The sequence below is a fragment of the Balaenoptera musculus genome, chromosome 1, assembly GCF_009873245.2.
Source record: "Balaenoptera musculus isolate JJ_BM4_2016_0621 chromosome 1, mBalMus1.pri.v3, whole genome shotgun sequence".
Classification (NCBI taxonomy): domain Eukaryota; kingdom Metazoa; phylum Chordata; class Mammalia; order Artiodactyla; family Balaenopteridae; genus Balaenoptera; species Balaenoptera musculus.
Genome location: NC_045785.1, coordinates 2291447 through 2304206, shown reverse-complemented (window position 1 = coordinate 2304206; position 12760 = coordinate 2291447). Strand labels below are relative to the sequence as shown.

The following is a 12760-nucleotide window of genomic DNA, read 5'->3' as shown; positions in this document are numbered from 1 at the left end:
AGATGTTCGGAAGTTGGTAAAGTGTTTCGATTTAACGTAGAGATTCAGTACCCCGATGCCTAGTGAAAAGCAGACTTCGTAGGAGGAACCGCCGAGTTACCTTATCCCCACGGTCCCAGCTTGTCCCGCGGCGCGGGGGAGAGTGATCGCTGCTGGGGAAGATGCAACCGGCGCTCGTTTAGAGGCGAGGATCGCTGTGCACCGGGGCCCCGCACTCAACAGAGCTTTGGTTCTCCCCAAAATGTTAGTGTGATTTTTACAGAGCCCAATACTAGTGTCCTTAGTGACACCCCAAGCATCTTAGGGAAGACTTGAAGGTTTACGCACAGGGGACCCCAGGGTACAAGGCGGAAGGACGTGGCCAAAAAGGAATCCTGTTCGAATTCCCAAACCGAGGCAATAGCGTTGCCTCTGCGGTTCCCAGGCACTTCTCCTGTCTGGTTCCTAAATGCCAGGGCTGTGTTTTGGATTTATTGAGGCAGCATAGTATAGTGGACACGTCCTTTATTCGGATTTAAAGGGCCCCATTTCTAACTCTTAGGGCCATAACCGAGGGTGTTGGTCAACACCAGGCTCTGGAACTTGACCAGCTTTAGAACAAACCCGGCCTGTGTGGCTTCATAGCCGGATGACCCTGGGCCAAGCCTCTCTGTGCCTCAGTTTCCTCGTCTCTACAGCTGGGGTGTCAGAGTTGTGATGAAGGTATAAACATGTATGCATCTGCACACAAAAGTACAGTGTAAGGGAGTAGGTCAGTACACAGGTCAGCAAGATGAATAAACAGTATTTCAGATCTCTGGAATTTCAGGATACATGGTCACACTCAGTTGAAAATATTTCATAGGTACCTACTGTTTTCAAGGTGGGATAGAAAGTAACAGGCCCTGCTCTTAAAGATGATGGAAGGAGGGCTTCCCTGGTGGTGCAGTGGTTGAGAATCTGCCTGCCAATGCAGGGGACACGGGTTCGAGCCCTGGTCTGGGAAGATCCCACATGCCGCGGAGCAACTAGGCCCGTGAGCCACAATTACTGAGCCTGTGCGTCTGGAGCCTGTGCTCCGCAACAAGAGAGGCCGCGATAATGAGAGGCCCGCGCACCGCGATGAAGAGTGGCCCCCACTTGCCGCAACTAGAGAAAGCCCTCGCACAGAAACGAAGACCCAACACAGCCATAAATAAATAAATTAACAAAATAAATAAACCCAAAGTTTAAAAAAAAAAAAAAAAAAAACCCCAAACACTCGCCTTTCCCTTAAACTCTTCTCTCCATGCTCTACTTCCCAATTTCTGACATCGTAATTAAAAAAAAAAAAAGATGATGGAAGGACACAGGGAATCCCCAGCACAGGGATCTAACTTTGAGCTTTAGTAAGTTTGGAGGGACTTTAGAATCCATGACAGAAAGCGGGGGTTAGAACAGCAGGTTGGGCTTGAGGAGGGTTCTTCCGGTGGGGGCAGTACTCCACGTGGGGAAACCTGGCCGTGGTTTTCTGGAGAACACAGTGGGATCCAGAAGAGGTGACGTATTCAGTCAGTGTTCCAAAGGTGGGACCAGTGAGACTTGGCACTGAGGGAGAGGGGGCGGGGGAGGGGGAGGTATGGAGGCCAAGGGGTCAGTCCAGGCTGCGAGCCCGGGCACGTGGGAGGAGCCACAGGCTGGGCGAGGCCAGTCCACGTCTGGCATGGGAGCTGGCACACAGGCCAGGCTGTGCAGCTGCCGTGGGTTAAATCACACTCGTCCATTTTTTGTGCCTGCATTTTATTACTTTCTGGGTTAGTTTGGTTTTCTCTCCTGTGATGTCCTGCAGTGAGCTTTGTATAAAAAATAACTGGGATCTTTAATAGTGGTTTCTCTTTCTATTTTAAATGCTTTTGTTCGTATATCCCAAGAAACATTAGCGAGTGCCAGCCAATAATTAACTTACTGACGTGGTCCTCTGCAGGTTCTCAGTAAAAGTCAAAGGAAGATCTGGATCATGTATCAAGCATGTTAAAACAAACACATTTCATGTGGGATATGCTTGTGTGTCACCTCCTCCTGAAAATCTCCATTAATAGTATGTCTTACCCCAGAGAACTTTCTGGAGAAGCCTTTATCCTCTGTGTTAGTGAGGACTCTTGGTTGCATACTAACCCTTCACTCAAATTAGCCGACTGAAGAGCATCGACAGGCTTAGTCACTGGAGAGTAACCAGAAGTCCGTGAGTTGCTCGGGCTCTAAGTCCTGAGGCTCACAGGGTGTCTCTGCCACTCTCAGCACTGCTTCCCCGTGTCAGCTCCACTCCCTGCCTTCCCCACAGACACTATGCTATGGCCACAGCCTCCGCAGGGTCCTGGGATTGGGTGGCTTCGGTCCAGCTTGGGTCCTGTTCTCATGTCTCCATCCCTGAGCCCGTTCCTGAGGAGGGATGTGGAACTCATGGACCACCCAAGCCTGGGAAACGTGCCCCCCTCAGGCGGGGATCTGCGGGGTGCAGGATGGGCGTCAGCCCCACAGTTCCGGGTGTGGGGAGGACAGAACTACCAAGGGAAATTGGGATTGAGGTGCTGTTTTCAAAGGAGTGGGCAAAACTGGGCGTCACTACAGCCACCCTCAAAACGATGGTAGGTAACTATGAGCCAAGCCAGGTTTGCTAAAACATCATGACAAAAAAATCATTCAGCCGATATTTCCGCATCTCCCCAGAGTCAGCCACTCAGCCAGGCTCCGGGAGAACGCCTGTGTGCTGGAGGTTCTGTCCATGGTTCTGCTCTCCCTCTGCTGGTCAGCATTTTCGTTTAGCAGTGATTATGCTGTTGATTAAACTGCCCCCTTTCCCCTTATTTTTGTATAACTCATTAACACACTGGTTTATGAGTTCCTTAACCAATTTGAAAATCTTTATATTCATATCTTAGCAAAAGACCTTGTTTCTGCCATAACAAAGTAACACAAACTGGATGATGTAAAACCACAAAAATTTATCCCGGAGGCTAGAAGTCCAAAATCGAGGTGCACTTTTGCAGGGCCGCGCCCCCTCTGAAGGCTCCTTCCGGGCCTCTTCCAGCTGCTGGTGGCTCCAAACAGTACTCGGCGTTCCTTGGCTCGTAGATGCGTTGCGCCAGCTGCTTGGCCGTTGTCACTTGGCTTCTCCCTGTCTGTGTGTGTGTCCCTGTCTCTTTTCTGATAAGGGCACAAGTCGTGTTGGAGCAGGGCCCATCCTATTCCAATATGACCTCAACTTGCTTACGTCCCCACTGTTTCCAGACGAGGTCACGTCACTGGCACCAGGAGTTAGGACTCAGCATAGCTTTTGGGGGACGCAGTTCCACCCACAACGCTGGTCAGACTTTTTGGCATATATTTGGGAAAAGTCAAGGTAACTTGAATGACACCTTATGTGGTATTAGAGGCATCTTAAAAATTGTGTAATGAGAACTAGACTCTTTCAAAGTGATGGGACAGTCCTGCCTAGGTTGGGAATTACTTTGTGTATTAAAAAGGCAGGAAATAACACTTTCAATGTTATGATGTACTACTGAGTCCCTTAAAGCAGTCTTTCCTGCTCTCATACACAGCCCCAGCGCGCAGAATGCCCCACAAGATTGGATTCGTAGTTGTCAGCTCATCTGGACACGAAGACGGCTTCAGTGCCCGGGAACTAATGATCCACGCACCGACTGTCAGCGGGTGGAGGTCACCGAGGTAGGCCAGACGAGGGGCCAAGGGCGGTGGGTCCTCAAGGGCGCATGGGCTGTCTCCGTCTCAGCTGCTAGTCTTATTACGACTCAGACGGCAGAACCACACGAGGGTCGGGTTGTGCTGCAGACTCACCCATCTAGTTACGCGCTGGACTTTTTTCCTTCTGTTTTTAAAGAAAATTTGTTGAACCTTTTTCCCTATAACATTAACCCACATTCACTTAAGAAGCGTGCAAATACGGAAGAGAGGAAGGAGAACTGCCCCTCCCCCAATTCCCTGATTGAGGGCCAGTCCCGCATTCTCTGTGCTTGGTGGTAAAGATTTTGCATCTCACTGCTTTCATGTAACACAGGACTTTAACCAAGAAAGTCTCTTTCAGATTCATCTGGAATATTTGTACACCTTTAAAAGTCTTAATTACTTGAGTGATGTAATACCAGTGAGTATTTTTCTGAAACATTTAAGTCTTTTCCTGAGAAGCCTTCTTTCTTCCCCAGAGGTGGGGCAGAGTTAGTTGTTGAGCTGCCCCAGGGCCTGATCAGGCTTCCCCGACTTAGTCAGTGTCGGCCGCCTGAGGCCGCTCACCTCCTGGTCCCGTCACCTCCTCGGGGAATCTCACTCCTCTTGACTTGTATTCCAAGTGTGAGTAGAAGGCTTACTATTTGCTCCTATTCATGAACATGTAAATCTGTATGACATTTACATTCAGTCGTATACTGTGACTTACATTTATTCAGATGATATATTTATTGCTAAAAAGTTGAATGTAAATCCCATTTAAAATTCAAATATATTTTCCTTTTGGTGTTTCTGAGGGAACCCAACAAACAAGACTCCGTTCTCAGTGAACTGAGAAATGAAACAAAAGAGTAGAGCAGATGGGGACAAGTAGCCTCTTTAACACTGATGAAGCTGATATTGAACAAGGGCTTTGTCTGGGGGCAAGTAAGCATCCCAGGACTGGGCCAGCCAGGGCAGCCTCACCAGGTCCAATGGGGCTGGAGGAACACCTCCATCAGGCAGCCTCAGTCACATCCACGCTCCCCCCCAGACTCACAAATCAGTCCAGTCCTGCCTCTCCCCAAGCCCAGGGGCCTGGAGTGAGCTGGGGCCACGGTTTTATGCAAATACACTTCCATTCCCCCCACACACACACCTGCATTTCCCTTCAGCAGAGGTCCTTTCTACTAAATGCACTTATTTCAGCATTTATGCATGAATTAAAGGTGCTTAAATATACAGACAGGGCCGCTTTTTTGTAATATTTATACAAGTAATACTAATATGATTCCTTCACGTCTTGACATGGTATTTCTTCTAAGGCATGACCTATACTTGTTTTAGTAGTAAACTTTCAGACTGCTTCAAAGGAAAGGGTGTATGTGCCTTGATCTCCATTCAGACTCATGCTGGGTTTGGCTCGGGATCTCCTGACTTCAACAGTGTTCTCTGAGGCCAAGCACATCATAGGAAGGCAAAGGAAAGTACCCTCAAGCCAAGTCTCCCAAAGAGAGGACAGGGTGCTCTGTTAGCCCAGGTCAAAGAGGGAGTGCTCAGGCACTGATAGATATAGCTCCAGTGGGAGGTGCTCCTGGGGGTCTCTACAAGGCTGCAAGGGAAGTTTCTCCAGTGCCTTCTGTGACCTAGGAATTCATAGAGCCTGAAATCTTCAGGGCATGAGACACACTTCTCCAAGAGAACACAGAGTTTACACCAATGATCAGAGCCTCTGGGCATGAATTTTTTATTGTCAAATAATTTTCATTCGAAAAGAAATCTAGGGAATTCCCTGGTGGTCTAGTGGTTAGCACTTAGTGCTCTCACTGCTAGGGGCCCGAGTTCCATCTCTGGTCAGGGAACTAAGATCTTGCAAAACGCACGGCATGGCCAAAAAAAGAAAGAAATTTAGAGCTGTCAGTTTATCTTGAAGAGATACATACCTTTTTAGGTAATAATCAACCTTAAAAATAAAATAGCCAGTTCTTTTACCTGCAAAATGAGCTTATTCCAGAATGGCAGAGGAATTGCAATTCGGGACATGCAAACTATGGTGAAACCATAGGCAAGTCTGGGGAACAAAGGAGAGAGAGAAACCTTACTTTACCTTGCTTTATAGAGAAAAGGAGGAAGTTGGGAGGGGCTGCTTTGAGTCCATTGGAGGAAAGCAAGGGTTCAGGGTGGTGACGTTGTCTCATTGGCTGGGCTGTTGCTGGACAAGGAGAAAATCTTCCTTCTCCTGCTGGGGCAGTAACGTCAGCTTCTTCTTGCCCCGGAATGAAGGAAGATACGTGCCTGAGAGCTCCCCCTTCAGGGCTCCCCTTCTCCATTTTAATTGAGGTTTCCTTTTATTAATTGTCATATTTCCCCCTTTTGAACAAGAACTTTCTCCAAAAGTATCAATGATCAAGAGTCAAGTTTTCTGCATTTAGTGGTTTTTGTCCTTCAGTGTCAGGAAGGACCCTTCCTATTTGTCACATCCAAAGTCGGAGGGAAAGTACATAGCAGTAGGAAACAATTTAAGACCATGTTTGAGGAACAAGGAAGGTTAGAAGGGAAGACTGTCAAGCATTCTTGTCTAAAGTGTACATCTTGTCAAGGTTGTGCACGTTGGAGATCTCAAAGCATTGAGCCAACATCACGCTATTGCGCACATCATTTCTACAAAGGTTTGACACGTAACAGGTACAAAGGTTAAAAATAGTTATGCAAAACAAAGTTTAAAGTAACATGACAGTTCCAGATTGTATGATGGTTCTGACCCATGACCCTAGGCCTGAAGTTCGCCAGCTGAACAAATCCAAGGACCATGGAATATCAGGTGAAAATTTTTTGCAACCAGTGCACTTGCTCCCTGATTTTGTGTAATTGGATTTCTACCTCTCCCGAGACATTTATCCATGTGCAATAGATGGTATTTGCTATTGTTCCAACACCTCCTTGCTCAGCAAATAGGTAATTGGGGGCTATGCACTTATCTAAAACTACTTTAGCTAATAAGTGATCGATGTTGGGCTGCTACTCCTTCAGCTGTGGAATTGGCCAGCTCTCCTAATGTTAGGAAGAGATTTCTAATCGTGTTCATTGGCACCTACTCTGATGGGGGGAGAAGGGCAGCTCTCCCTACAGAGGCAAACCTGGGGTCATATACGCCTGCTGGAAGTTCCCATGTAAGGCAGCTAAGGAGGTTTAACGCAATAGACCAATGGGAGGTTTCTGATCTGTTATGAAGAGAAAGTAGAACAGTGAATACAGCAAAAGCAGACTGTTCTTTTACCCTCCAGCTGTCAAGATGATGACTTTCCCAAGCACGGGGACCATTACCAAGGCTTCCACATATAGAAGAGTAACCAGGAGGAGCACGTAGGACCCCCTCATCAGGGTTAGCATTTATGGGCTCATTTGTCGGTATCAAGGACTTGGCGTCATTCAACCAAGACTCAAGTATGATGTTATCACATACTAAAAGTCTTCCTAAATATATGGGTATGACAGCCAGCTTACAAACGGTCTGACTCAAATTGGCTGCTCCAGTGTCTTCTGTATGTATATTCAAGAGAGCTTAAATTAAGCCAGGGAACAAGGGCATGTGGATTTAGTAGTCTCACCTTATACAAGGGACCTGCGGAACAGTTTAGGTACCAAGTGGCATTTGGGATTCCAGAGAAGTCACTTATAGTGTGAGTAGGGGTCACTGCTGTCATGGACAGATCAAGGTTTCTGGTGACAAATCCAACAATCAGAGAGATTTCCCTCTTTTGCAGTAGATCAGAAAATGTGCATAAAAGCAATGTCTGTCCAAGGTAGAGAGGGAGAAAATAAGGTAAGAAGCAATAGTGAGAAAAGGGTATATGGGCCTGGTCCATCTTGGGAAAGCTGTCTCATCAGATGCTGTCTGCTTCAATTCCTGGAAATCTTTACTTTCAAGTTGCCAGTTGGTGTGCAGGTCCACTCAGGGCTTGGTGCTTTCTTTAGAGGTGACATGAATCCAGGAGTCCATTCCTTGGAGCTTAGCAGCACAAGGGTTGGTTAGCAGTACCTGATAGGGGCCTTTCCAGTGAGGTCGAAGGGAGTCCTTCTGGAGGTGTCCTTTCCAGTAGGTGAAATCTCCAGGTTGCATGGTGTGATACTTAAGGTCTTCATCTCCTGGGAGCATGTTGTGAAAACATTACTAAAGTGTGATTACTTTCAGTGGAAGCAGTAAGGCCCTTACAATATTGAAGTATATCTCCGTTTATCAGCTGTGGATCAAAGGAGGCGGGAACCAGGTGCATTGGGCTTCCTGTGACTGTCTCAGAGGGTGAGCGTTTGTGAGTTCCCAAACGGGTGGATCTGACATTTAGAAGGGCCAACAGTGATGCTTTTGGCCAAGGTATTTGGAGGGTCTCTACAGATTTTGCCAGTTGGGTCTTAATGATGTCATTAATGCATTAGACTAGCCCTGAGGATTGAGGATGGTGAGACAGTGAAAGTGTAAAACCAACCAGACAGCACAGACCTGTCGAAGTGTTCAACCACTGAAGTTCGGGGGGGGTTCCCCAGGTAGAGATGATCTTTTCTAACAGGATCTTAGCCACAGAAGAGGCAGTAGCCTGTCTACAAGGGAAAGCTTCAGTCCAGTGAGAAAACATGCAACTCATGACTAAGACATATTTATATCCCTGAGATGGGAGCAGCTGAATAAAATCCCTTTGCCAGGTCTTGAGTGGCCCATTAGCAATTTAGTGCAGTGCAGACAGGTTTTCCTGGGTTGTGTTTTGGACAGATGGGACAAGCGCGGTGGGCGCTTTTCACAGCTTTCTTCGTGTTTCTTCACCAGTATTGGTTCATGAACTCTGTCATTTTGCCAGTAGACCAGTGGCTTAAGGCATGTGCAGTGGTCAGTAGTGGGAACTTTAGAATTTCTGGTAGGACCAGATTGTTGTTTGGCCCAAACCAAGAGTTCTGTCTCTTTATCAAGCCAACAGTTATTCAATTTCCAATATTGTTTTTCCTTTTCTGGGGCCAGTTGTTGGGCATTTCTAGTCAATGTTTCCAAATTATCATCTGGGAGATATGGGGGATATCCCTTTGGACCATGACAGAGGGTTAGCCATTGGTTCCTTTGAGAGCAGCATTTTTTGGCAGAAATGTCAGCAAGATGGTTTCCTTTAGCTTACAGGGACTTGAGTCTATTATGCCCAGGGACCTTGCTAGTAGCCAGAGCAGCTGGCAGAAGTATGGCATCTAATAAATTTTAGACATGAGAGCCATTTGAAATTTTATTCGCATCAGAGGTAAGTAAACCTTGCTGTTTTGATAACGTCCCAAAGTCATGGGCTACCCCAAAGGCATACCGGCTGTGGGTATAAATGTTGGTGGTCTTGCCCTTGGCTAAAGTACAAGCCCTAGTGAGAGCATATAATTCCACCTTTTGGGCTGAAGTAGCCAAAAGTATACTGCCTTGATGACTTCAAGAGGAGTTGCGACAGCAACCCCACACAGTGTTTACCTTTTTCATCTTTTAGATAGGAACTATTAGTAAACCATGAAAAATCTACATTGGTTAGAGGAATTTCCTGTGAACTATTGCAGGGAGTCAAAAGGTGATGTGTCAGTATTAAGCAGTCTGGAAGAGTTTTGTCAGCAGCGGGGAGAGGAACAGCAGGGCTGAGGCTATTACAGCAAGAAAGAGTTGTGTGAGGAGCAGCTAGCAAGAGGGTCTCACAAGAGTGTGATGCGAATTCAGGATATAGTAGCCGATTGGGTCGACGATGGTCCCTGTGTTTGGGGTGAGTACTCCAAGGGCGTTCCCCTCCTTCTCACATACAAAGGGAAAGAAAGGAAGCTCACAATTAGGATGTCTAAGGGCAGGGGCCCTTATTAAGCTTTTCTTTAAGGCTCTGAAGGTTATGTAATCCTGATCGCCCCCAAATAATAGGGTCCGGTTTGTTGTTTTTTATAAAACATGCAGGGGCTGGGCCATAAGAGAGAAATTTGGAGTCCAGTTTTGACAGTAGCCAGCTAGCCCAAAACACCTCGTAATTGGGCTGAGTTTTAGATGTGGGGAAGTTGAGGGTACCATGAAGCCTACCTGTATCTAAAGGTAACCTTATTCTAAGATCAGGTGCCCTAAATATTGAACCTGAGTTTGAGCAAACTGCAGTTTTTCCTTGGAGACTTTATGTCCCTTTAAGGCTAAAAGGTTTTAACAGGTGAATGCTGTCCTCCTGTGAAGTTTTAGAGGAGAGTAGAGAAGCCAACCATCCATATATTGTCATAAAGTAGAGCCTGCAGAAAACTGCATTGTCCAGGTCAGCCTTTAAGGTTTGAAAAGTAAGAAGGACTTTCAGGGACTTGTCTGGCGGTCCAGAGGTTAAGACTCCTCCATGCTTCCACTGCAGGGGGCGCAGTTCAGTTCCTGGTCAGGGAACTAAGATCCCACGTGCTGCGCATCACGGCCAAAAGAATTTTTTTTAATAAATTTTTAAAAAAAAAGAAGGACCTTCAGTAAAACCCTTAAGCATTTCTGTCCAGGTGTACTGTTCTTTCCCAAGTGAAAGCAAAAAGATACAGAGTAGCTTTATCAAGGGGAATGCTAGAGAACGCAGTGCATAGGTCAATTACAATGAGATTCTGCTTTTAGTAGGAATGGATGCTAGTCGCATATGCGGGTTAGGAACAACAGGGTGCCAGGGATAACAGTGTCACTTATTCCGGTTTCTGGACAAACCTCCATCCTCAGCCGCTGGGTTTTCTCACGGGCAAAGCAGGGTGTTACGGGGACTAGTACAGGGATAATGAGGCTGCGGCTTTGAAATCTTCTGTTATGGGCTTGATGCCTTGAAGGACCTCTTTATTTAATTATAAGGTACTGATTAATTCTGGGGAGAAGTTTTGAGGGATATGTTTGAATCTTAATAGGAGGAGCACTGGATTCTGGGTATTTCAGTTGGAGATTTTGCCCATAAGGAAAGTGGTAGCTGATCCATTGGTGACAAGTGACTAGTGAGTGTCCTTGAAATCACCTCTAATGCATCTGAGACAGAGCAAGTAAAAGATATCAAGGGTCATTCAGTTCCCTGCTTGGCTATTTTGATGGCTACTGTCAAATTCTAGAACTATTTCCCCCTTTCAGGAGAAAGAAATTCCAGCATGGTATTTTCCTAAGAAATCTCTGCCCAATGATTGAATAAGGATGAAGGAGCCTAAGAAGAAAACAGTGTGTGTATCTCAGAGGGCCCAAACAAAAGGGAACGGGTTCCGAGACGGGGATCTTTGGGGGTTCGTTAAAACCCCCACTGTTTGAACTGTGTAGCACTCCAAGGCAGGGGCCTCCATTTGTTGAATTGTCTAGGGTGCAAACGAGCTGATTTACCAAATTAACCAAACCTGGAGTGGACAGAGTTTCCCATTCCATCCTGGTCCTTTTTTATTTTTTTTTTAATTTATTTATTTATATTTGGCTGCGTTGGGTCTTTGTTGCTGCGCGCGGGCTTTCTCTAGTTGCGATGGGCGGGGGCTGCTCTTCCTTGTGGTGCTCGGGCTTCTCATTGCGGTGGCTTCTCTTGTTGCTGAGCACAGGCTCTAGGCACGCAGGCTTCAGTAGTTGTGACTCACGGGCTCTAGAGCGCAGGCTCAGTAGTTGTGGCGCACCGGCTTAGTTGCTCCGCGGCATGTGGGATCTTCCTGGACCAGGGCTCGAACCCATGTCCCCTGCATTGGCAGGCGGATTCTTAACCACTGCGCCACCAGGGAAGCCCCCATCCTAGTCCTTTTAACTGAAAGAGAATCCCCATTCAGCCCGTTAATGAACACAGAGTTAAAGGCAACCCAAGCAGATTCAACATCCAAAAGAAGACCAGAGTTTTCTTTAAAGACAGTCTGAAGACAACTACAATGGTTGTGTACAGGTTTTATAGGTTTTTGCATGCAAAGCCTGAATTTTGTTCCAGTCATCATGCTTAGGAATACCTTTTGAAACTCTTCAGCGAAAATTTCTAGCAAGTTCTTGGATTTCCTGCTAACGGTCAGCGTTTGTTTTTCCAAATCCCTTTCAGGATTTTCCCATCAGGCAAGTTTCATCCAATGTTGGGCCTGACCTTCACCAGCAAGCATGTGGACTAATTGATATAAATCTGAGAAGCCAGGTTGATAGGTTTATAAGTGGATAAGTTCTTCAGCAAACCCATGGCGGTCCTCAGTTACTTTGGGAAAATCTTTGACTATAGCTCGAAGTTCAGCTTTAGTCCAGGCAACATAAGTAACTAGAGATTTAGCATCTAGACCCCTAGAAGGCTTAGCTTTAAAAGGGCAGGACTTAATAAGTTCAGGGGAGGGGGAAACAGGGAGAGGTTTGGAGAAAAAGGGGAGTTCAGCAAGAGGGTTAGGAGGGGGTGGAGGGCCCAGAGGAGGTGAGGATGGGCAGAAGGGGAGGGAAGGTGGCGCAGGGGCACAAGGGGGAGGGGGGAGGGGAGAGAGGCCTCAGAAGCTATTTTGTCTTCTTTCAGTTTGTTCACCTCTGTTAGTCTAGGAATGGTATTTTGTAAAGAGGCAGTCTTAGAGTCCTGGATGTGTTTGGAAGCTCCAAGGTACCAATTAAAATAAGCATCGCATTCAGTCTGTTTAGTTTTAGAGCCATGGCTTTCTAATTTGTTTCTGAGAGAAACAAGTTTGGAGAGGTTGAAAGTTCCCCATAATGGCCCTTGGTATTCTGAAGTATTTGGGGTTAAGTCAGTCTATTTAGTTTAAAATGTGCATGAGGAAGGACCATAGTTTTTAAACATAACACCAGCCAGGGTCCCCGAAGGAGGGTGCCCTTAGAGCATTTAGGTGACTGGGGTCCCATTTCTTAGAGCTTTTCTCAAGAGCAAAAGAAAAATCCCTAAATAGCCTGATTCCAGTGGAATTTTACCAAAATTCTAGCACACTTCCAATAGGGGGAACAAATGAGTGAGTACTCACCAAAAGGACAAAGCCTTCCCAAAAAGAAAAAAAGCAGATCCCAAATAAAGTCAGAGCACTCAACCAGGAGGGAGGTCGATCGGAGCGGAGGCTTCCTGGCCCGGAAGGAGGGGGGCTCTCACTGCGGGAGGGGAGGGGA

At 46.6% G+C, this 12760-nt stretch overlaps 1 protein-coding gene across 4 annotated transcripts in view; it reads left to right on the top strand.

The window, feature by feature from the left end:
* The window catches only part of CEP104 (centrosomal protein 104), a 50655-nt gene that overhangs the window by 665 nt on the left and 37230 nt on the right, over window positions 1-12760 (top strand). For all 4 annotated transcript variants that reach the window (XM_036870708.1, XM_036870700.1, XM_036870716.1 and 1 more), the window contains exon 2: window positions 3558-3684. In XM_036870708.1, the coding sequence (XP_036726603.1) occupies window positions 3558-3684 (127 nt within the window). The remainder of the gene's footprint in view (window positions 1-3557; window positions 3685-12760) is intronic.